This window comes from Uloborus diversus, chromosome 2, assembly GCF_026930045.1.
Source record: "Uloborus diversus isolate 005 chromosome 2, Udiv.v.3.1, whole genome shotgun sequence".
Classification (NCBI taxonomy): domain Eukaryota; kingdom Metazoa; phylum Arthropoda; class Arachnida; order Araneae; family Uloboridae; genus Uloborus; species Uloborus diversus.
Window position 1 is genome coordinate 178,889,762 of NC_072732.1, and position 25,059 is coordinate 178,914,820.

General features: G+C 33.2%; 1 protein-coding gene across 1 annotated transcript; it reads right to left on the reverse strand.

The window, feature by feature from the left end:
* On the reverse strand, positions 1-24,779 carry LOC129216181 (atrial natriuretic peptide receptor 1-like). Its single transcript, XM_054850360.1, has 10 exons — positions 24,654-24,779; positions 15,362-15,538; positions 13,913-14,081; positions 12,830-12,979; positions 10,147-10,270; positions 9,990-10,058; positions 5,613-5,787; positions 3,975-4,073; positions 2,560-2,651; positions 1-134 (listed from the first exon to the last, which is right to left on the reverse strand). The coding sequence occupies exons 1-10, from the start codon at positions 24,688-24,690 to the stop codon at positions 75-77; spliced, it is 1,152 nt and encodes a 383-aa protein (XP_054706335.1). The 5' UTR covers positions 24,691-24,779; the 3' UTR covers positions 1-74.
* Between the last annotated feature and the right edge of the window lie 280 nt (positions 24,780-25,059).

The window sequence follows — 25,059 nt, forward strand, 5'->3', positions numbered from 1 at the left end:
GATACCTGGAAATTTTCGACAAATTGTACATTGAAGCTGGCAGTTACTTTTCAAAAGCAACAGGATTTGATGGATTACAAATCTGGCTTGTCGATTTCGTCTTCCAGCCAGTATGTCTTCATCATTCCCTTTCCCTGAAAAGAAAAAATGAAAAATTAATGATATTTTTAGTTGCCAAACATGATCAACATTCTCAATAATTTTAAGATTTAATAATACGTTGAAGTGTTCTAGGCATCATATTTCTCAATATCAGGAAATTAGCGATACTAACTCTTACTCTGTGGATTACAAAGTATGCAAAAAAGAAAGAAAAAAAAGTTGTCTTTGGTAGAAACATATTTTTTTTCTCTCTCTCTCCCCCCCCCCCCTTCAGCACCTTCTATCATAACTCTGCGCAAGTCCTATTGTGTTCAAATGATGCAGCCATAATTGCTTTGATGAGAGGATGTTGAATATTTCTTTGAAAAAAGCCTTATATTTTTCTAAATGAAATTTATGTTAGTCAACATTTTAAATGTCTTTTGGTTTTGAGTTATTTTGTGACATAGAGCAAAATTAAATTAGAAACAATGTTTGCTTCAACGGATCAGCTAACTAATAATCCACATTTCATTCTTTATTGCAGTGAGGCAATGCCATAGCTAGCCAGAGGGGGGGGGGGAGGGCAGAAACCCAGACCCAAAATGTTCAAGTTTTACATACCACAAAAAACGGTCAAAAAATTCGTTTTTCGGACAGCAATTCGGAAAAAATTAAATGTGTCCCCCCTTCCCGCAATATCACCAAAGATCATCTAAACTTTCGTTTTTAGGGCTTCAATTTCGAAAAAAATTCCGTTGGAGCACCCCAAAGATTACTGAAAAAGGGTCCTCAAACCTCTCCTTCCACTAACATTACCGAAGATCGTCTTAAAAGCTAATTTCAAATATTTGTCAGAGGAATGTCTCTCCGCCCTCTCCCCACTCGCCAACGTCATTGAAGATTGACTTAAAATTCTGAAAAATTCTGAACTCCATGTGTTATGCTACATTATCAAAGGGCCTACAATTGCGTTTTTAGGACTTTGATTCTGAAATGTTGTTCGGGGGGAAAGCCCTCACAAAGCCCTTGGTTTTTGGCATCACTAAAAATATCTAAAATTGCCTTTTTGAAGCTTTAATATCAAAAAACAACTGGGGAGAATTCCTGAATCTCATCCTCTCCCTTCAAACTACAAAAGATTGCAAACAATTGTGTTTTCGAAAATATTACCTTAAAATTCAAAAATTTTCTGGAGAGAGACCTTCAAGCCTCCTTTTCTCCTATTAACTACCAAAGAGTCTAAAAATACATTCCTAACAAAAATTTTCGGGGGAGAACCCGCAAACACTCTTATTTATGCGCGAGTTTTAAACAACTCAATAAACAAACAAATCTAGAAGTATCTTCAAATTTGATTTACAAATGGAATTTTTGTATTTCACTATTGTCGTTACGAAAACTGGTAAAAAAGATGCCATCTTGATGCTGCAACCTTTCTTTTACAAGGAGAAAAGTACAATATTCCGATTCCGAGCTGACTACAACTGTATTTATGTCAAGGACTGCATACTAAGTGCCTTGCCTCTATTATTTTTTATACCGATAGATGGCAGCACCATCACCGTATTGTACAGTTAATGAGAATTTAGAACTAGTTCAGGAGCTAATAGCTACCTGGTGCTAGCACCCCCAGAGATATCGTTTCACTTGGAGGACATTGAGAGCACGAGCATATTTAACGTCGCCCAGTCCCCTTTAATGAATGACGACGGTGAATCTTCAACCATCGAGGTTCGAACTCAGGACCCTCCGGCCCGGAATCCGACACTCTACCGATCGGGCTACCACGGTCCAAAGTACAATATGGCTACTGAAAATGCTTCACAAGTCCTCAAACGAATCAAAAATTGAAGGGTTTAATTTGAATCATGAATCCAAAATATTTGTAGAAACTCCCCCCCCCCTTTTTTTTCAATTTTTTTTATTTTTGGTACCCAAAACACTTGAAATTTTCATTCAAATTCTTTGAATGATACACATCATTCAAGGAAAAAAAAAAAAACATGTTTAGTTCTTAAAATGTTTGAAAACTTTATTTTCATTAGTCCACCCCCCATAAGATATTACTCATTCGTCCCTCCTAACAGGATCGTCTGGATCCGCCACTGTGTCCCTTTAACATCATCAAATATCTTCTAAAACTGCATTTTTAGAGCTACAATTAGAAAAAAAAAATCGTTGGCGAGCTCCCAAACCACCCTTTGGATCCAATAGCTAACTGTTTCACTTGCAAGACTAATTTTAGGAGAATGAAGAAACGAAAAAGTGATTAATAATGAACGCTATCTACTGGAGTTTGGTGTTGGGTTTAAACTGTCAACTATCAAAATATCACCAAACAGGCAATTGCTTGGTTCGAATGTAGAACCCATCATACTTAATAAGCAATTTTCTAGTACTATGTAATACGGAGCCCATTTATGAATTAGTTTTTAATTTAAAATTATAAGCCAAATTTTTAACTTGATTTCTTACTTTTACTTCGATTTCGCCTCTGAGCACAATAACAAAAGTACCAAATTCTTCCAGTATGGTCTTGGTTTGATGACTCACATGAATCTTCAGAGCTACACAAAGTAAAAGAAATGATCACAAAGTAAGTACCCTTAAGTGTAACAGTGCGTTCTTGTTAATTTTTCATATTAATGATCTATACTGCAGCTATCATTTAGATTGAACATAACTATATTTAAGGCTAACACATGAACAGGCCGCTTTTTGGGAACATGATCGTATGTTCATAGCAAGCTAATTTTAGATTGGTTGTGGCAAATTGGGCTGTTGAAAATATTACGCCAAGTATACTTCAATTTTTAAATGCGGAAAGCATACTCGCCCCAAGGAATGAGGTTGGGCAATTAATTTTACTTTGTGATTTAAACGAGTTTTATTTCTCAAATTAATCTCAATCTCCCTCTTTAAATGTTTTCTACCCCCACCCCTCCTCATCGTTAGGAACGAAATGACCGACTCAGAGTAATGCTGTAGTTGGGTAATTGGGTTAAGTCGATTTTCCAAAGAGTAGATGTCCTGGTTGACAGTTCTTTGTTACGTCAAAAAAGGTCGGTATAGGTCACTTAGCTAGTTTCAAATCAAAAAGCTGATATTATTAAAAAAAAAAGAAAAGAAAGAAAAAATGTTTGAAACCAATTTACATTAAAAATTTGCACTGTTTTTACAATCGCAAACCAATTGTTTCGGGAAACGGCGTCTCCCCCTTTCGATACAGCATAGACTAAGAGTTAAGAGCTTTTCAATATTAATGGTTGATTTTTTTTTCGAAAGAAGTTAATAAAATAGTTGATTTAGCAGTAAGTTACTGCCCCTAAGCCAGGGTTCAGGCAGAACTACATATTGCTCGTAAAATGGTTGATGTTGTTAAAATTATCTCAAAATATTACAAATATTATTTCTATGAGACAAATTGGATTTTGGTATGAACATTCATTTTACATGTTTTGAATTTGTTTAAAATATTATCTTTTATCTTGGTACGTTGATTCTTTATTTTGACTACGATACTTAAAGTTTAAAATTGGCGTAATTGGTATGTAGTTCTATGGTTTTCTAAGGAAACTTAAGGTACAATTCAAAAGGTTCAAACAATGCACCACAAAATAAAACTTTCTTCAACCCTCCAGTACTCGCATCAAAATAAGTGACCCGAGTACTTGCGTGCAAAATTTTTTTTCGCACCCTCAAAAAATATTTTTAGTTGAAAATACTTCATTTACTATTCATTCTAAGCACCAAGTGTTGTAAAAAATGATACATCTGATGAAACAAAGGAAATATATGATAAGTCAAAATTAAATAAAAAGTTTCATTTTTTCTTAACGTTATTATTATGCTCACGGCGAGAGTCCTGGAGGGTTATTTTTTTCCCCTACCTTCACTAGTTGATTCCATTCTTGAAGCGGTGTTAACAGTATCTCCGAATAAACAGTAGCGAGGCATCTTTAAACCGACCACTCCAGCAACACATGGACCTGTAATAAAACGGGACTCTTAAGCCAAAAACTATTTTTGTTGCAATGGTGTGCATTCTCCTCAATTCAAAATACTCTTTTCAGAATGTATAAAAGTTGCTTTAACTGCTCCTAGTTTACTTGAAGTACCCCTCAAATTTTGAGTCTTGGAGTAATAATGTTGGGTAAGGATGAAATATAATATTAAGGATAAAAATAATGGGGTTGTAAAACATTGAGAATAATTTTAGATTTGTTGGGAATGTTGGAAATTGAAGTGAGAGTCAGAGTTATCACATCACTGTTTGGATCATGCTCTAGTTTCGTTTTCTTTTCAGATATTTAAAAAGTACACTTTGATATCTCATTTGTTTCAGAATGCACAGAATTGGTTTAAAAAAATCAGTTGCGCTTTCTTTTCTTTATTCTTGCAAAATATATCACCACAATGCAATAATTTTGCAAATAAAATGATTAAAGTCGTTTTATTTTGTTTGTGTTCTTGCATGGTTTTTGCTTCAGAAGGAGTTAGTTTTATTGCTGTAAAAAATGAAGCTCAGAACTTTTGATGCATCCATTGTGCAACGTTTCTTAAGCAGAAAATATGATTTGGATAACACGTTTGCAGATATTAAAAAAAATTATTACTATTCTGAAAATTGCTTTGAATATGACATATATAGAATTAAAAGTGGTCATGTTTTGTTTTGAAAAAGTTATTACCTTTTAGACATAGTTAAAAGTTTTATTTGCCCAATGATATTATATGTGATATTATGAAACATTTAATAAATTTGTTAGGTCGAAATTTCCTAGTAAGGTTCCTCTTTGTATCAAAACGGATTCCAATGCGCAATTCGCTACTATATGCAACGATCCACTTTATTTGTTACATCACAGCCTCCTGGTTAAATTCATGTTTGCATTAAAATGGATTCCAAAGCATCATTTGTGTGGATTTGTAAAAATGCCTAATTTGTTTCTCTGCTAAAAGTCTTCCAATGAGGTTTGTGCCAGGACCGGAACTCTTTTCAAATTGCAATTTCAGCTACGTTACGTTGCAAAAGTGTCAAATTCGATAAGATTCTTTTCCGTTCAAAATGCATTTCAATGCGAAACTTCCTTATTATATTAAGCAATCCGCTTATTTTGCTTCCTTTTTTATTATGTAGCTCGGTAAAAACGTCAAATTCATTCCTTAGGTCGAAGTCGTGTCAGAACTAAAATGGATTTCCAAGTTCAGCAACGTTATGTTGTTAAAAGTGTCAAACTCGGAAGGATTCTTACCCGTACCAGAATGGATTCCAATGTGCAACTTCCTATTAATTTGCTGCATCACAGATCACAGCTTTCTTTTATGGTTTGTATTAAAATGGATTTCGAAGTGCACATTTAATTTTGTGGCTTTGTAAAAGCGTCAAACTAATTAATTTATTCGAAGTCTCCCAATAAAGTTCGTGTTAAGAATGGTTTCCTAAGTGCAACTTCAGCACTTTAGAAACCATTCTAGCAGCTATTACCAAACGTGTGTGTCAATATAAGTGTCAAACTTATCCGCACCAGAATGGATTCCTATTCGTAACTTGAGCTTCCTGTCCGGTTTGTGCCGAATTCGGAAACCACCGAGGGCAGTCAGAAGTCGCAGGGCAAGTCGGGCGATCTCACGAGCATGCTCGTTCCCATTTCGTATAGGCAATCCTGATGCAACCATGTAAGCATCGCCAATAGTTTCCACCTGAAAAAGCCCATTAGTTAACGAAATAACGGTTTTCGAAAAAATGTATTTTATTTTGAATTATATTTTTAACCGACTTCAAAAAGGAGGCGGTTATTAGTTCATACCGTATGTATGTTTTTTTTTTTTTTTTTTTGTTTTTGTTTGTCCACTCACAGCGTCTCACCTAGTGAATCGATTTTGATGATTCTTTTTTTAATGGATAGGGGATGGCTCAACTTAGGTCCCATTACTTTGACCATATTTGTCCTTTAGAAAAAAAGTTATGGGCAAAAAACAATAAATTTCATGCAATTTCCCTATTAAATGATTAAATTTAAAGCCCATTGTTGCCCCAAAAGTTTATGAAAGTTTGGTGCCATACGGCAGTAACATTAATAGTAATTGTAATGATAATTTTGAATGAAGGCTTCTCTGAAGCAAGCATCAAGTTTCTTCAGGGGGATATTTCGATAATAATCGGGAATCTGGCGCTGTCGTCTCATTTTTGGCGTAAATAATTTTATTTTGGTAACCTTGCTGATTTATAGAACCCTATGTGAATTATCGAAATCTTCCCTTCTTCAGTGCTATTGCTCCATAGTGGGGGTAAACCTAACCTGGAAGCGAAGTGATGCAGTGATTAGGATCTGCTTAGCCTTCACAATGCTACCATAAATTTTGCCTCAACTACACACAGGGGCGGCAAATAGGGGGGGCAAGAGGGGGCGATCGCACCCCCAAATTGTTTGAGCAGAATGATAAAAAATAGGTAAATTCAATCTTTATAAATTCCAAATCAACGTTCATTAAAAAAAAATCTCTCTCGTTCTCAGTAGTAGTTGATGAAACTTGACACATTTCCAGGCACAAGCATGTGTTCTCCGTTGAATTCATGGAGCACTTTCTGGCCTTTTCAGCACAGAAAAACTGACGTAGAACCATGGTGAGCTTTAACTAAAGAAGTAATTTTCCTATATATAGGCTAAATTCTTCATTTTGTGTGTCCAATGGGATACACAAAACACCCATCAGGCCCGGATCTATAAATTTCGGATCCCCTGCAATAAAATCTGTAGGGGCTCTCCCCAAAGGCCATCAGTGTATATTTGCAACGTTAATAAGCCTTAGTGTTAGTTTCTTTTCTTTTCTTTTTTTTTCAATATCTTGGGCCGTTGGGCCCCTTAAGGACTTGCCCCACCCCTCGTTGCGGGATCTATGGGAACGCAGATCCGGGCCTGGATCTGGACCGATGGTATGTACAGTATGAGCGGCTCGTGCAAGTAAGTGGTATGCATGATTTTCAAATGAAAATTCTTTGGGACTTCACATTGATTGTTACCCTTATATTTTAAGTGTATGTTTATTTATTGAGTATGTATTGCTTTCTTCAAGTAGAAACATTACAGCTACTCAACGTATAGCCTTCTTTTGCAGAAACTTCTAAAAATACATGCTATTTTTGAAAAAAAAAAAAAAAATATCGCGCATCAAAAAATTTCTCTTCTGGGGTTCTTTAACTGTGACTTGAGTGAAACTGTGACTTCAATAGTTATTGATTGTGACTTCAATAGTTAAACCATAAAGTATTTCTCGACAATTTCAAAGCAGTGATTTGACGCCTGGCAGAATTATTGCAAAACGATTCTTTCAGTGGTGAGAAAGGTGGTGCCCTCTAAACATAAATGGCTGCGTTTAAATTTTATTTAATTTATTTATAGCGTGGAAAGTTTTTGAATGATGAAAAATGAACCCCCTTACAATTTTTAAAGTTGCCTGGGTGGTTTTGAAGAATAAGATCTGAAAAGTATATTTTTAAGCATAACTTTGTTCCCTCAATTATTTGCTTAACCATTCCAACCAGCTCCGCTAGTTGAGCAAGATCATTTTTATGTCTCAGGTGCTTAGAGAATTACTTTCGAAGCACCATGGGTCAAAATGTTTTTTATCTTATCTCTAATGGCAAAGGAGCATGGCATGATGGATTAGTGCATGTTATCCTGTTCTTCTGAATTCTGAAAAGTATGCAGTAAAAATTCACTAAAAGGTAAAAACTGTTGTATCAAGGTGTTTCATAAAAAACGAATTAAAATTTTGTCATAAATTTTAATTCATTTTATAAGTTATCATGTTTTTTAAACATTATTTTTTGTTAATATTAGACCCATTTTATGACCACCTCTTGTTAGTGTGTGTTTTGTACCCTACCATACTGAGGTAACTCATATTTAAGAAACTCGACCCCCCAAATGAAATGCTGAAGTGCCGCCCCTGACTACACAGTAGTATTTTTTTTCGTTATCTATGCCAATAACAAATGATGGGAGCTAAGTAAGGAAAATACAGAATTGCATCATGAGCAACTTAAATGCTGTGAAATGTAAATTAGTTAGGAAAAACGTAATACTTAAATGGTTATAATTAAATTAACTACACATTAATTCCAAAGAGGAACAAAGATAAGTTTTTAGTGCCAATCGCTTAAAGTTTAAAGCGTGTTTATAGGTTTTTTTTTTTAGTATGGAGCATTTTTATGAAAAAAAACAAGGTGAAGTTTCGTGATGGTAACTTCTTACTATTTCTGAAATACCTACATTTATACTAAAAAGAATGAAATAAAAAAATTTTGAAAAAAAAAAAAAAAAATAAAATAAAATAGAACCGACTTCAAAATTGCTCTAAAAAGTGAAAAATAATTTTATTCTTTAAACACCATCGATAATGCTTTTAAACATTATTTTTGAAGTTGGCGTAAAAACGATAGATAAAATCATTCACAGCAACAACTCAACTACAACTATAAATTTAACCAGGCCCAGTTTCTTCACTATCACATAAATTATGCATTGATGACAACATATTTGAATAACGATATAAATGTTTCGTTCGTAACTTTGGATGCTTTTCTGAAAAAAATATGAACGAAGCATGGTTACACTGGATTTTACGTTCTGTTTTTGTGCCAACTTCAAAAATTATGTTTAAAAGCATTATCGATGGTTTTTAAAGAATAAAATTATTTTTCACTTTTTTGAGCAATTTTGAAGTCGGTTCTATTTTTTTTTTTTTTTTCAATTTTTTTTTTGCATAAAGCATCGGCAGTAAATGAATACTATAAAGAAATGCCTTTTATTTTTGGATACTATCATAATCCTTTATTAATTCAAGTTCATTTCATCAGGAGTTTTTTTCAACGAGCTTTGGCTTTCATTTTGTATCTGGACCAAGTTTTATCGATTGTGACGTTATAAAAATTTAAAAAATCTTTATCTTTCAAAAGTTCACATCAAGTTCAACTTCGAATAAAATCTCTCTATCAATTAGGTGTTTTTGGTATTTTCAGAACAATGAGCCAACATTGTTTGTAATCCTGTTTATTAAATAACTAAAAAGTCGCCGTTAAGGTATGACGGGTGAAAATTGCTTTTACATTTAAACGAAGCCATTGTCTGTTTGGTGATATTTTGATAGTTGAAATGGTAACCCTACTCCAGTGGATTAACCCTAAACTCCAGTAGGTAGCGTTCATTGTTGGCCATTTTTTCGTTTCTTCATTCCCCTGAAATGACACGGTCTTACCAGTAAAACAGTGAAGTTACCGGATCGAGTTCAGCCTTGTCACTATAAAGCCTTTCCCTGCATGTTAAACATTACCAAAACGTATTATCGAATTATCAGACCGTGGCGCGAGTTTCATTGTTGAAACACTCATGTTACTCGATCATTGGCTATTGTATATATGAGGATTATACAGCTTTCTCTGTGTCTGTATGATCTTAACAAATTTGTCGAACCAACAATGATGAAATATGGCTCACAAGTCATATGAACATGACGTGACTTAAAAACAATGAAGTGTTTATTTTCAGTTTTGTTGTTTTAACTGGTTGCTCCCCTTACCGGCTGACATCAGCGGATTATTTCTTTCTCCCCACGTTTAGGCTGGTGTATTTCGTCGCCGTCACGATGATTTCAAGAACACAATGTTACTTTATTGTTGACACCGAGCTTGTTAGCTAATTGGTCAATGTCATTTTTGAAGCAAAATTAGTGTCCCATACTTGCCTTTCAACTCTTCCCGTTGATTCAAGAATACTTTTGACACCATTTCTAAAACGAAAGTTTTGCAGTGGTTTTCCACAACACACTTTTGAATTTAATTTAATGAAAAATGATGTGAAAGTATTCGAAAGAATAAAATACTAAAATCAAAGGATAATTACTTTGTAGACATCAAAGTTTTCGATGATGGAATCGAAACAAGAGTATAGATCATTCAAGAAATCAACTACCTGTAGATAAACATTGAAGAAACATCGTAAGATAAAAATAAAAACTTTATGAAGGAATTTATATTGTTTGCTATTTTTTACACTTTACCTGGAGTGGCGTGCTTTCAGCAGAAAGTGAAGTGAAGCCGACAATATCACTGAAGAAAATTGTCACGGAATCGAAAATCTCAGGCTTTACATGACAGCCCTTCTTAAGTTCTTCTGCCACATATCTGGAAATAAAATGATTTTCTTCTTTAAATTGGCATCAGACATTCTGTAACTATCCCTTATGTCAAACCTTTTGTGTCCTGCATCAATTACAGTAGAACCTCCATCACCCGAAACTTTTTTATTCGAAACCTAGCGTGTTAGAAGTTGGCTTACATATTTTTTTAGCCCCATAGAGCAACAAGGAAAGGGTTTATCACGGGTGCCACGTTATAAAATACTCGAACACAAAATAATTAAAATATATTATTTTATTGTCCAAGCATTTTTCTTTGCAACAGAGATGATACAAGGATTGCAATAAAATTTAAGCGGCCCAATTCTGCCAAACGAACATAAAATCTTACTAACATAAAATCTTACTGTCCGAAGATAACATGACGTTAAATTAAGTTTGCCATTATTGTTCTTTAGAAACGCAGAATACGTTGTTTCAATTGAAAATTTATGACTTGAAATTCTCAATTCTAAAAATACAGACAAAGTAATATTATCAATGTAAAAAGATGTGATATCTCATCAAAAACAACCCTGTTGTAAAAATGTCCCCGACAAGAACATGTTTAACTCTTCCCAACAAAAAAGAGTGAGAAGGGAAGCTTTTTGCTCACCAAGCAACCTTGTAAAAGCTTCCCGCAAACAGGACAAACTATTTAAAGGATCTATCCATATTTCTGAGGCGTTGAAGGTAGGAGAAGTTTCTAACGGAAGTAGGTGTGATAAAAGAGGAAAATAGGGAGGATGATAGTTTGGCAGATACTTGGCGGACAAACTAGATATCATAACTTTTTAAGGATGAGGGTTTTGGGGTTTAGGATGAAGGCCTTCTTTTTTTTGGAGAAGAGTTAAAGGTTTTTTTTTTGCCGGGGAAAGTTTTACAACAGGGTTGTTTCTGATGAGATAAGTTAGACTTGTATGTGTATGTGTGTAATCTGTTTGCGGCCCTGTTGCTCCTAAACGGATGAACCGATTTTGATAGTTCTATCTTACAGAAGACTTAATCGAGAGTGTTCTTAGCTAGGTATCGGTTTTGTGTGTTTTTAATTACCAAAAATATTAGTAAGAAACCTGGAAAATTATCGTTTTCTCTCAATTTTGGTTGTGGAAACATACTCGAACATTTAATAAATTAGTACCAATAGAAAGAACGAGTTTTTCCGCTTACAGTGGAATTTCAAAATTCCACTGTTAATTCCAGTCTGGAATTTCAAAATTATATAGAACTTGAGTTATAACATTTTAAAATACATTTCAACATATAAGAAAAGTTTTTAAAAGGATTTTTCCTCTTAAGTCTGCTTTTGCGACTAACAAATTTCATTAGATGTGATTGGCTTTTCTTTTCCGTGCTTCCCATTTCATCTAGAAAAAAAAAATTGACTGTATTTAAATTTTATGCGTGTTCTGACCCGCGAAGTTCATCTTAATTTTGAGATCAGCCATAAGGGTCGGTAAAGTCAGAACAAACAACGTAAGTAGAAGCACAAATTTGTAAATTACAGCAGACACGTGTTTCGGCGTTACAGGGAACGCCTTTTTCAATGCAAAAAATAATGAGCTTATGGATGAAAAGACATCATTATTTTTTGCATTGAAAAAGGCGTTCCCTGTAACGCCGAAACACGTGTCTGCTGTAATTTACAAATTTGTGCTTCTACTTACGTTGTTTGTTCTGACTTTACTATTCAGCACAAAGGTATTTATTTATCTCATAAGGGTCGGGTTTCACGATGTCCGGCCGAAGCTTTCTCGTACAAGAAAGTTTCGGCCGAAAGAAAGTACATTTGAATATGGTTCTTATACAATACATTTTTTATCCTAATAGCCTTATATGGAAATAAATTCTCAATAGTAACTTATTCCTTCCCGGAAATGAAAGGTTTTGAATTCGTTCATGCAAATGTTATCAATATATGATGTACAGTGGTGGTAAAAAGAAAAATGCATCACCCGCGCGGCAAAGGATAGGAATATCATCCCGACTGCTTTCAACGCACAGTCAAGCATCCCGTATCCCAGATGATTTGGGGATGTAATTCTGATTAAGGAATTGGTGGGCTTCACTTTGTGCAAGGAACAGTAAACGCTCAGCTGTATAATGGCAATTTGGAGGAGAAATTGCTTCCTACTATCCAGGATCACTTTACTTCCGTTCCAAACGTCATTTTCCAGGATGATTCTGCTCCGTGCCATAGGACAAAACTGGTAAGTAACAACTTAAAAACCTTTATCCTGCCATTAGACTTAAACTGAACGTGGGGTTAAATTTTTTTTTTCTCTAAACTCACACGCAGGTTCAGAAATAGAAAAATGAGCATGGGGTCAGCAGTTTGCCTTGACCCGGAAACAGCGCCGATCTATGTAAACATTTATCGGATCCCTGCTGTTAAATGTTTATTTCATAAGTCTTGCAAAATTTCACATACATTCATCGTTAATCGGTCGACCAAAACTTCTCACACAATCCCATTGTTGTGAAAGTACGAGGGGGATGCAATTTTTTTTTTTAACAGCACTGTATTTGATATAGCAACGTGCAATGAGAAAGTAAATTTCCTTACTTGGGAATCATCTGATATAAAAGTTCATCAGTTTTCTTCTTTTCATCGTATAAAGACTGCGTTTTTTCGTCTACTAAGCTCTCCAAATCGTTCGCATATTGTTCCATTCGGTTCAAAAGGTTGTCCAAAAAGTTTTTACTGGACATTCCCCTGAGGTGAGTAAAGAAAATCAATTAAGTTATAAAGTGTAACTGACCGGGGATGTTTTAAGTGATTTTTCAAATTACAATACATTTCTAAAGCGCTCGGTACCATTTCAGTATGTTTCGTGTAATGTATTAATGACATACGTATATTGAAGTGGTATTGTACACACTGCTCATTGGTTAATGATGTACATTTAAAACGATACGGAATAATTATTGATAATTCTCTCATTTAAGTGCCAAACCTTGACTTATAAGAGCTAAATTAAATTTTCTTCACTAATCATAAGAAATTTGATAACTTGTTGCATCAAGAGCATAATTTGTTTAGTAAAGAAATTAAGCAAAGATTCAGCCGTTTTCATTTTAATGAATTTGAGTCGTTTTGTTACGATAAAAATAGTAGTTTCACTTCAAGAAATTTCAGATTTTTATTTGAAAACGATTTTACAACCCTATAAGTTTCGTTTTTTGTGTACTCACCGTTGTACGTACGTTTGAAAAACATTTCACTTTAATGTTTTGTTATTTTTCTAAATACTAAAATGTCAAATTTACATGCGGTCTTTTCCTTTTATCCTTAGAAAGCCCAGTTTTTTTTTCTTTTTTGAGATTGAATTAATAACTACTGTCGTTAAAATTTCGGTATATTTCACCCCTACAAAATTAATATCATTCCACTGGAAAACGTCAAGAAGTATTTTTACTCCTTGAGAAGTGGGGAAGGGAGGAGGATTAGCAGTATTCAATTCAAAAAAGAAAAAAAAAATGCGTTTCTTCTTTCATTCATTCTGCCGTTTCCTCTGCTTTGCTCTAAATTAGTGCCTATAATCACTACCATTAGTACGTTATTAATGGCAGTTTTAATTAAAAATAAATAACACATTAATGGTAATATGCATAAACAATTGCCCAAAAAGAGCACGAATTTTCATACTTGGTAATTCTTTTTAACTTCTGCTTAATTTCTGGAAAAGTGGGTCTGTATTCAGGATTCTCTTCCCAGCATTGTCGTATGAGATCAAGCATGTCGGCTGGACATTCATCAGAACCAATTTCAGGCCGAAAGGGTGGCCTAGTGCCCATCCGAATTCGATCTAATATATCTGTTTAATTAAGAAGGAAAATAATAATGCGTTAGTTGTTAACTGAAAATTGGTAAAAGAATATTAATAAATATATACATGCAAGTATTATACATAGCTTGATTGTAACCAGTTAGCTTTTTTATTGAACAATACTGTGTGAGTTAGCATAAATTGCTTTACTCCCGCTTTTTACAGTAGGATTTTTATGCCTCTTGGCACCAATTGCAATTTGGTAAACCTTTTCCTTTAGGAGACACTGAAGAGTAACTAGTGACTGAGGTAATTTATGTTTCATCCTACCGACAATCGACAATAATATAGAAAATATTTATTCGACGTAATACGTTGAAAATCAGAAATTATTTAGCGAATTATTTTTTCTGTCTTAAGGTGGCATTCAAGAATAAAAATCCCCTACTGTTCATTAAAATAATCTGCCACCTGTCCCAACAGCTCTTTTCTTGTTCATATGTTTTCAAGAACTTCTGTTGAATTGTTGATGATGCTTCTTGTGATTTAGTTTAGGTTTTTCTTGAAAATAAGCTTTAAGAACTATAATTTTAATGTTGATAAAATATAATTGTATGTAAATATTCATTTACTGGAAAATGTTATTAAACCATAAGAAAATTAACACTAAAAAATGAAAATCTAAAATAAAATTTTGTTTGAAAACGAAAAACTTTAAAATAACAGAATGTTTAAAAAAAAAAACTAAGCACTTATCACAATGCACTCAAAAGGATAAAATAACTTTTCTGGATCAGAAAGGACAATTTAAGTATTCCTGTAGTTTTCAATTATTCCAAGAAAAAGACTTCACAAACAGAGAAATGCGCTCAAGTCATTTCAAGCCGAACTTTCGTGTTAAGAAAAATATGCATGCTTCAACGCTCAAATTTATGATTGAAAGTTAGGTAATGATAAAGCATTCTCTACATGACTTGAGCCGCACTTTTCTTCTTTTGTGAAGTCTTTTTCTATGACTAATTGAAAACTACAGGAATACTTAAATTGTCCTTTCTGACCCAGAAAAGTTGTTTCATCCTTTTGAATGTATTATGATAAGTGCTTAGTATTTTTAAAACATATTGTTATTGTGAAATTTGTTTCCAACTTAGTGTTATATTGATGTTAATTTAGGCCGTGAGCGACTTTCTCGAGTCATTTTAATATGATTTATCTTTCACATTGTTGTATAAATTATCCTAGTATGTCTGTATTAATGGTCTACTTCTGCATATTTTACTACTAAAGGTATGCATTGCTGTTTGTGTGTTTAATATAAACATACATGCCTTCTGTGCTGACACAAGTGGGATGGTAGCCACTTCGTTCCTTTTCCTCGAAGGGGGGCCTTCGTGTGACGATTTCTTGCAGCACGATGGCAAAAGAATACACATCTCCCTTTTTAGAACCAACTAGTCTGGGATCTTTTCGCCGCAAGTGTTCTGGAGCCGTCCACAGGAAAGAATCTAAAAATAATTTTGACACAAAGTAAAATTTTCAAAACTGAAGTATTTTAGGAGTTTATTACAAGAGTTTTTGAAAGTGAAGATAAAGGTAACACTTCTCTAGATCCACATAGCTTAACAATAGAATGTATCATGAATATTGTCATTGCCAACTTTCATCATTTTACTTTACTTTGTTAACTGTGCATATTTCTATGGACCTCTTATGTTCTTTTAAATTCAGAACAAATGCAAAATTCGTTAGGTTTTTTAATGCTTAAAAAAATTGCTGAATGTTTAAAACAGGAGATTCGTAAGATATTTTACACGGAACAGGTAGTATTCAACTAATACTCAGATTCCTTTTTGTGATCTCACTTTCAAATTATAGGCAATCAAATTAGAAAATTGTGAAGCTTTGTACGATTTTCTTTGTTTGAAGTCAAAATTGATTTTTGTTTGTCATCATCATCATTATTTCAAATCTTTAGCCATCCACTGCAAGATGAAGGCCTCTCCTAAATGCTTCCAATTTGCTCTATTTTCTGCAATTCAACGCTTTACTCTTAAAAACTTCACAATCTCACTTCTCCAACTACACCCGCCGTAATCTTCTCCCCGGAGTTTTCTTACCTATTGATATCCAGTATAGGATTTTGGTTGTCCTTCTATCATCTGTCCTTCTGGAAATGTTCTGGTTTTTGTCTCTTCGGAGTAGAGATGAAAACAGTCGGAAAAAAACCAGAAAATTTCCGAAAAAAAACGGAAAAAACCGTTTTTTTTCCGAAGGAGTAAATTTCCACTTCGGAAAAATTGAAAAAAAAAAATAAATAAATTAATTAATTCTTTCAACTTTTTAGGGTTTTAATTGAAATTTTTAGCAAAAAGCGATTAGAAATTTCTCACGCCTAAATTCTGGTGCAATTTCCTCTCCCCCCCCGTTTTATGAAAATACTGTCTAACATTAATGCAAGTTGTTGTATGGCAATATAATTTGCATATAGATCAAAAAATGTTTAATAATACTTTTTGCAAAATAGCTTAAACCAATAACCTTAGTGAAGAATTTATTTTCCTTCTTCATAAAACAAACTAGCATAACTTTAATCACAAAACTATGTTTCTGCTGACTGTGCGAACCAAATGTACAGGGTGCAGCAAAAAAAAAAAAAAAAAAAAAAAAAAAAAAAAAAAAACGGGCAAGCAATTTCTCAAGAAACTCTATTGAAAACAAATAAACTAACAAAACACAAAAAATAATATGAGAAGTCCTTTAGCAATCAATAAATTTAATTGGTTTCAAACTAGCAGCCTTTTGTAGTAATACGAGATGCAACTGCTTATTGAAATTTTCATTCAATAGCAGCAAGAGTCCTGTAATCAATCCTATGAAAAATCCTTGCTATTCCCTATAAAGCAATTGGTTTAGAGAGTTCAATTTTATGTGTGTTTAGGGTAGACCTTTGACTCCAAAAAAGGCCATACAGTGTAATAAATGGGATTGAGGTTGAGCGAGTAGAACGTGCACTCGAAAAATGATATCATGTCAAAAAAAATGCGTTTTGCACCACTCGTCTTTTTGGCCGTATGAATCGGTGTGGAGTTAAAGGAAAATGTCCAGTCTCTACAATGCTGAGGTGCTCTTAGGCCCACAGAAGTACAATAACCTCTAAAATGTCCTTCTGGTTCACTTTTTGATTCATTTTACGGCCCTCATCCACAAAAAAACTACCAGATTTTTTGTCGCTTCTGCCGATTCTATCTCAGACCAAGCCTGACTTCGGATTTTGGCGATATCTAACCCTTTCTAAGGTGCTTGGAGTGTCTACAGACCAAATCCTATGGTTCTGGGATATGTGAGCCGGTTGAACGGTAAATCAGTGAAAGGTATCTCTTCCAGCGTAGACTTGCGGCCCGTCTCAAACGTTTCTGGCATCTTTGGAGCATACGAATGACTGAACTTTTTGGAACTCTTAAAACTTCTGTTTGAGCTGCTTTTTACCTTAGTCCCACTTATCGGTCACAAATTTAAATCTTACGAAGGACTTCTCTTGTGGAAACCCAAGGATTTCATTGAACTCAGTTTTGGATGACCTGATGATTAACTGAAATGTTCACTGTTCGTTTTTGTACACATTCCCGACTATCAATTCCAAGCCACTTGAAACGGCATTCCGTTTCAAATACTGTTTGTCGAGGGTCAAGAAGCAAACGAACTGTCGTTCTACTTGGTTAAACAACTTTAAATAACAGGTATTTTGCTTAAAATTGTAAGAAAACCGAAAAACAAAACATAAGCTAAATAATATATTGTAAATTATTTTCTAATGAAGTGAGAAACAAAAATAAATTAGGCACTCATTAAAATGAAATTACCTTTCTTCCAATGGATGATACAATTTTTGTCCGATATTTTTTTTTGCCGCACCCTGTATACTGCCGTGCTAAGCAAAAAAGGGGAATTTGCAGTTGGGCTCAAGCTGAGATATTGTATTTTAAAGTGTGGCTCTTCCATATATCTGAATCAAATGTCTTTTTTTTTTTTTAATTTTTCAAAACAATTGTTCTTAATCAAATGACCCTAAAACATTTTATTTATTAAGTAAAATACAAAACAGAGAACAACTTGGTTATAATAACTCAAATTTGTTTAAAAGTGCTGGTATGACTTTTACTACTGTGTTTAGCACGGCCGTGTGAATCAATTGAAACTAGTTTAAGTTTTGGTTCAGCTTAAGAAACACCAATTTAATTTTGATTTGGTTTGAGACTGGATTGGAAAAAAATCAAAACTCAATAGTTTTCATTTTCAGACTGTAAAGTTACATTATTTTATTTTTCTTTCAAAAAAAAAAAAAAAAATCATGCTTGAAAGTCGAAAATTTCAATTAATACTTCAAGTTTCAAAGGCAATCTAAAATAGAAAACGTAATTGTTACGATTAGACACACATTACCCAATATTATTGGTTGAATGACGACTTGACTTATTTCTGGTGTTTGATCATTAAAGCTCTGTTATAAAAATTTTTTTTTTCTAATTAATCTTACCTTTATGTGTATTTCTGTCAAGCAGATATGTGGATATTATATATTTCTTAATACTTAACCTTTTATATGTTCCAAGAAACACAGAGCTATTAAGAAACCCTAATTTTATTCATAAAAAAATCAAATTTTCCATTTTTTCCAATTTTTCCGGAAAAAAACCGGTTTTTTTCCCACCATTTCAAAATTTCCGGAAATTTTACGTCTCTACTTCGGAGTAAACCTAGTATGCATATTTCCATGCTTTTCTGGGGTGTTTGAAACTTTCGTGCAGTTTTGCTGGTGGCATTAAAGCTCTTGGGGGAGGAAATAGGCACCCCTGCTTTACTTGTGTGTGTAAGCAAAGCGTATTATAAGCAAACTTTTCTTTTTTTGCTTTTTTGCCACATTCTGTACTTTAGCCAGGGGTGCCAATTAGGGGAGGGAGGGGGGAGGGTGCCGTAGGGCAGACTGAACCATTGAAATTTTTAGGGGGATGTTTTGAGGGGTATTTTCTTATTTTGGGGAAGGCTCTTGCTTTGGGGGGGGGGGGGGGGGGGTCTTCGTGATATTTTGGGGTGCGCCCTTGCCTTTAGGGGGGGGGGGGGAGTTGGGCCACCTCTGCCTTAGCTTTAGTGTAAAAAATTGCTTACTTGGTTTCTGCTGAAAATGAAGCACGAAAAGAACGTCATATTCAAACGTTTCCCTTTTTAGAATCCAAAAAACGATTTTCTTCAAATATCTTAAAAAACCATTTCTGCAGATACTGCGTTTTAACTTCCCACGGTAGAATTGACCTTTTCCCCAGTAAAATTTCGAAGAGACGAGCCGGATAAAAGTATATTTTTGAATTTTAATAGGTTTTAAGTAGATTTTACTTTAGTACTTTAAGTGTTAATTAAAATATTATTGATATAATAATATATTTTAAGTATTTCTTATTATAGTTCTGACAAGTATTAATTATGAGTATTTCTTTTAGATTCTGTGCAAAGCTAATTAGGCAATTAAATATACATTATTAAAAAACCTCTAATTCAGAAATTTTAATCAACAGATTAATTTAAATACAGACAAGAGCTAAAGTAAAATAGCAATGAATTAATAAGTTAATTTGTATACTTAAGGAAATATAAATGAAAAAAAATTCTAATTCAGAAATTTCAATTAGCAGATGGATGTTAAATAGAAATAAGATGTATAGTAAAATAAAAATTAAAGAAGTCTGTTGAAAGGAAAAAAAAATATGCTACTGATTCTGACAAATATGATACTGAACAAAATAATGATTAAAAGATAGAAAATTGTGGCACTAGATAGGATTCGTACGCTCCTTCAAAACTCCTCCGACTCTAATTCAATTAGGAAATTTTTTTGAAAGGCTCTTCAAACTCCTTCAGTATGGTTTTAACTCCTTCAAAATTCCTTCTTTTTTAGTTCAAGACTACATAATTTTCCTCTATGTCTATGACAGTGACGTAAAATACTTGAATCGACAACTTAACATCGTCACAAGGACAAAGGTATAAGGACGGTTTTGATGTAGTAATTTCGTATATATATATATATATTTTTTTTTTTCACAAAGATGTGATTTACAAATTGAGCATAGAAGATGTAAAAGTTGAAGGTGAAAATATTATTAGATAACTAAGGCATTTCATAAATGAAGTAAAACATGCTTAAATGGTGCTTGGTTATTTTTCCAAGTTTTATTATTATTGCTTTTCCCTCCATTATACTCTCAGCAGCAAAAGTCAATTTGTCTAGTTATTATTTTTAACTATTTAAAAATACATAAGATGTGCCATATTAAGTGACTGTATTAAAAAAACAACTGTTTAGTAAATCGCAGTTCCGACATTGTAAACAGGGTCATCCACAAGTGAGGCGGAGACAAGTTCATGAAAATCTGACATGGGGAAGAGAGAGGGTTTCAAAAAGTGACATCCCGCAGTTATTATATCAATATGATTATGAAAAATACGACGTGACAAGAGGAGGAGTAAGGCATGGGCGCCCATATGCAAAGTTGCAAGGGGGGGGGGGGGCTCAAATATTTTCCCCGTAGTTTAGCTGGATATTTTCCCCGTGGAACCTGATTTCAGGGCAAATTAGTCATTAAAATTTGACATTTTAAATAACTTAATCATTAATGGCTGGAGAAGAAATGTTTTTACATTTTTGCAAAGAAAAAAGTACTAATAGCATGGAAGTTCTAATTTCAAGGGAGGGGGGGGGGGCTTGAGCACCCCCTTGCCCCTATATGGGCGCCCTTGGAGTAAGATGAAGTGTGACAAAAGGGGAAGGGAGTCAAATATGTTGAAAAAAAGTGCGACAGGGACATTCCATAGTGACTAACGTAACATTCGCAGCTGATTTTCAAACTCTTTTTACTTACATCGGGAGTAAAAATAAATGTGTTTTCGTTTAATATACAGATTTAAAATGTACAAGGTGACTATTTTTCATTTCTACCAAGAATTTGAAGCAAAATAAGCGCTGGCAGGTGTTTTTTCACCAAAAAAGGCATCGTGACTAACGTAACATTTTTGCAACCCTGAGAAACAATGCTTATGTTACGAGGCAAATTTTTCTGAAACTTACGCAGACATTTAAAATTGGCCGATATATTTGTAAGAGGTAAACAATCTATTTTTTAAATCGTACTACAGATTTGTTACAGACGAATCTTTTTTGGCCCTAAATGGTACTTTTCCGAAAAACTGTGTGTGACTAACGTAACGTGACTAACGTAACCATCGAATAGCAAGCAATGAATGCATATAAAAAACTTTTTATAATTAATTTCTTGCTCTTATATTACTTTTATACTTTTTAGGAACTTTCTTTGTGTTGTATTATGGTTCTTTCTTTACTTTTTTCCTATATTAGTGTAAAAAATTGAATGGAAGAATTCAGTTTAATTAACGTAATTTGAATGTGCGAAAAAAAATAAACAAATAAAAAAAAAAATTACAAACTAAATAACATCATTCTTGGACTAATTAAATCCTAAATATCTATCTTTTAAAAAATTAACTTTTTGCAAGTTGGTAGTTTCACTGAATTCTAGTTTTCTGCTGATGTACTAGTTATCGTTATAAGAAACTCCGTAGTACTTTTCAATGGCATATTATTTTTTAAGGTTTACTGATTCATCGAACGAATAGTGTTGTGCATCCTTTTGAATTAAAATGTAATATTGAGAAAAAAAATATTCGAACGTTTTTGCAGAATGCATTTTAATTCCAGATATCACCGCAAATGTTTGAATTTTTAAATGATCATTCTTGTATTTTCTGAAATATATGGCAGCAGCGCTTATCTGTCTCGTCACTGTATCATGTAACATCTTTAAATGTTTTCCAACGAGCAGCCGTTACTTCATTTTAATAATAGGTGGAGATGTATTTTCTAAAAAATAGAGACGTTCTCCTTTGTTAAGACTGTATTTCTATTATCTTACTTCTTAAACTTGGATTCTTGTGTTGAGTGCACATTCAGCAGAGTACTCATTTTGCTTTACTCACTTTTTTTCTTTTTTAATAATTCTTTAAATTGGAAGCATCTTTATAACGACCTTTAAAAAAGTATTTTTCTAAGTAAACAGAAGGTCTACAATGTAATATTACTGGTATTTTTCACCCTTTATATTTTTAATCAATATAGAATGCCTACATATTCAAAATTGCCCATGAAAATTTACATTAAATTAAATAAGTTTTAAATATTAGCAGTCATTTTTAAAATGTTACATTAGTCACAGGCAAACTGTTACGTTAGTCACAGCTCAAATGTTACGTTAGTCACACTAATTATTTTATATCTACTGATACTAAAATAAATATTTTGCACTTTTTAAGTAGATATGACACAGATGTAAGAAAATAAAAAGTTCTGTTTGGTTCAATCATCTGGTTTAGTTTTTAAGCAGAAATTAGTACATTTTCGTGACTAACGTAACGTAAATATTTTCATTGAAAAAACCAAACTAATTAAAAGACTTATCTTATAATGTATGCAAAAAGAACTGTCAATTTTATTGGGCCAACATCTATTCATTTAGAATAAACATAGTTCTTTCAAAAATTTGTAAAATATTTTACATTACACAAGAAAACGTAGACGCATGTTTTTTGCACATGCTAAGCCTTTTCTACAACCTCGCACGTTTAGAGCCAGAAGAAAAAAACCGAATGAAATTTTTGCAAACTGTTATTGGATTTATGTACTAGAAAGTATGCTGAATGAAATGATAGGTCACAATTAAGGCTTTGTGGGAAAAAAATTACGGAGGTTGAGGTTGACATTTCTATGGAATGACCCGACATCATTTATAATGACAGCCCATTAGTACTCCTTTAAAATCTAATTTTACTCCTTCAAAACTCCTCCAAAACGCCTTCATTTTATTTCCGAAATGGAGTACTAACCCTGTAAAGAAGCATGTCATGAATTTAATCTGTGTACAGATATTTCAACCGTCAAATTCCCCCGAAATGCAAAATTGCAAAGGTGTTTAAAATGGAGATAGTCGAGTTTTCAATTACCCAGACTTATAGCAATCATATAGTATCATGTCCGAGTATTGTGGTTGTAATAATCTGGAAATGAATAAGTGGTTATTGTTTGATTGAAACATAACTTGTAAAAGTTATTCCAGTATTTTTGAAAATGAATAAAAAACATGCAATATGTTATGCATTTACTTTATACCCACTCTTAGCTGTAGTGGCAGATTTTGTTCGGATATCAGAGGTTGTTGTAATGAACGTCGATTATATTACCAGTTTTTAGGAACAAAAATAACTATTTCTCTCCATCCATGATGTAATTTCCGATATCGATAATTTTGAAGCGCAGATTATTAACCTTTTTTATCCGTTGTTTTCTTTTTAGAATTTTTTTTCTGTTTTAAATTAAAAACTAAGTCCTCACAGTGGTCAAACAATAAAACTTCATGTATTAATTATCACATAAAAATAAAATAAAAACTGATACCATAATCCATGACCATTTTGTTTCAACATCAAAGATTATTCGTTTCATTATCTGTATTTGAGTTCGACCTAGTTTGCTTTTTGTACTTATTCATATTAATTCTTCCAGATTATTAAGAAGTACTTACAACATATTTTATGAATAAGAATCAACACTTAAATAAGTTAAGTTAAATACACTTACAATACAGAAAAATTCTGAAATGTATTATTATCACGAATGAAATGATACAATTTATGTTTAATTTCATTGTAAAGTTGCCGTTCCTCTAGTCCTCTGGATAAAGTTTACTACTTTTCACTTCATAGGCTTGATGGTGATTTCTTTAACTTAACACGCACAAGTAAGGGATTAATGCAAGACATCTTTCACACGCTTAGCATATGACCCAAAATGGCAATGAGATGTCTTGTAAGATGCAGACGAATGAAATCGCGCGGTGTTTTAAATTTCTTGCCAAGTCTTTAAATCTGGCGATTTTTCTTGATATTTCGGCCGAATTTAAGCCCCCTTTATCTCGAAAACGAAAAGACGAGGGCACACAGTTTACAGGTCAGAAAAATGGCTAAATATGCTCTTTCGAATGCGACCATTTTGAACTTTTTCCATAATTACTGAAGTCGTGAGGTTCCCTGGGAAGAACTTTGCAGAGAAAGAGATCAAATTCATTATTTCTTACGATAATTCCTCTAATTGTATGAATGTGATGGATGGTTCTGAGTTTAAATGGTTTTAATATATTCTTTTACACTAAATAAAATATAAACATTAGAAAGAAATATAAACTGATGTTTCAAATTATGTGCACCATATTTTAACCTTCAACAGTGTGTACAATTCGACATTGTTCCAAGAATTATATTTTTTTAAAAAAATGAATTGCTGCTACATTAGAAAAAAGAAAAACTGCATTTAAAAATATTTCAATACCGACGCTGAAAGTTAGAAAAGTGAGTAATGTAATAGGAGGAAAAAATAATCGACAATCTTTACTTGAGCAAGTATACAGAAATGCGATCCAAAAATATATTTTTTAATGACCTATTTAATTTTATTCTTTTGGCGTTGCTACTAAGACAAAAGATTCAACAAAAAAAATTATTTACATGCATCCTCAGCGTCAGGTGGCGTAACTTGTCTCATTAAGTCGTGGAGTCCATAACCGCTCAACTTAACAACAAATCGACCATCAATTAAGCAATTGTCGGACTTCAGATTTCCATGATACTCCAGTTTACTTCCATGAATGAAATTCATTCCCTGAAAAATAATCTCAAGACGCTTAGCAGATTTTCAGATGAAACTGTAATTATGAAATTTCTTGTTTAACTTTTTCGTCATCGGTAAAGATATGAGATCAAATACATTGTTATTGTTTGTATTGAACAAGAGAGAAAGTGTTGTAGAGAATTGATCTCTTATAACTGTATGTCCTACAGGAATGATAGCAAAAGTAAACAAAATCATGTTAAACTAGTTTGGACCTTTGTCTGTTTAGCGCTGTACAGATAA

Bases quoted from the DNA above. Each gene is read 5' to 3' on its own strand.
- LOC129216181 (XM_054850360.1), bottom strand. From the start codon at position 24,690: ATGAGACAAGTTACGCCACCTGACGCTGAGGATGCAT. The intron at 15,539-24,653 runs GTAAATAATTTT...AATTATTTTTAG, and splicing joins ACCTGACGCTGAGGATGCAT to ATTCTTTCCTGTGGACGGCT. The intron at 5,788-9,989 runs GTAATTATCCTT...GGGCTTTTTCAG, and splicing joins AAAACTTTGATGTCTACAAA to GTGGAAACTATTGGCGATGC.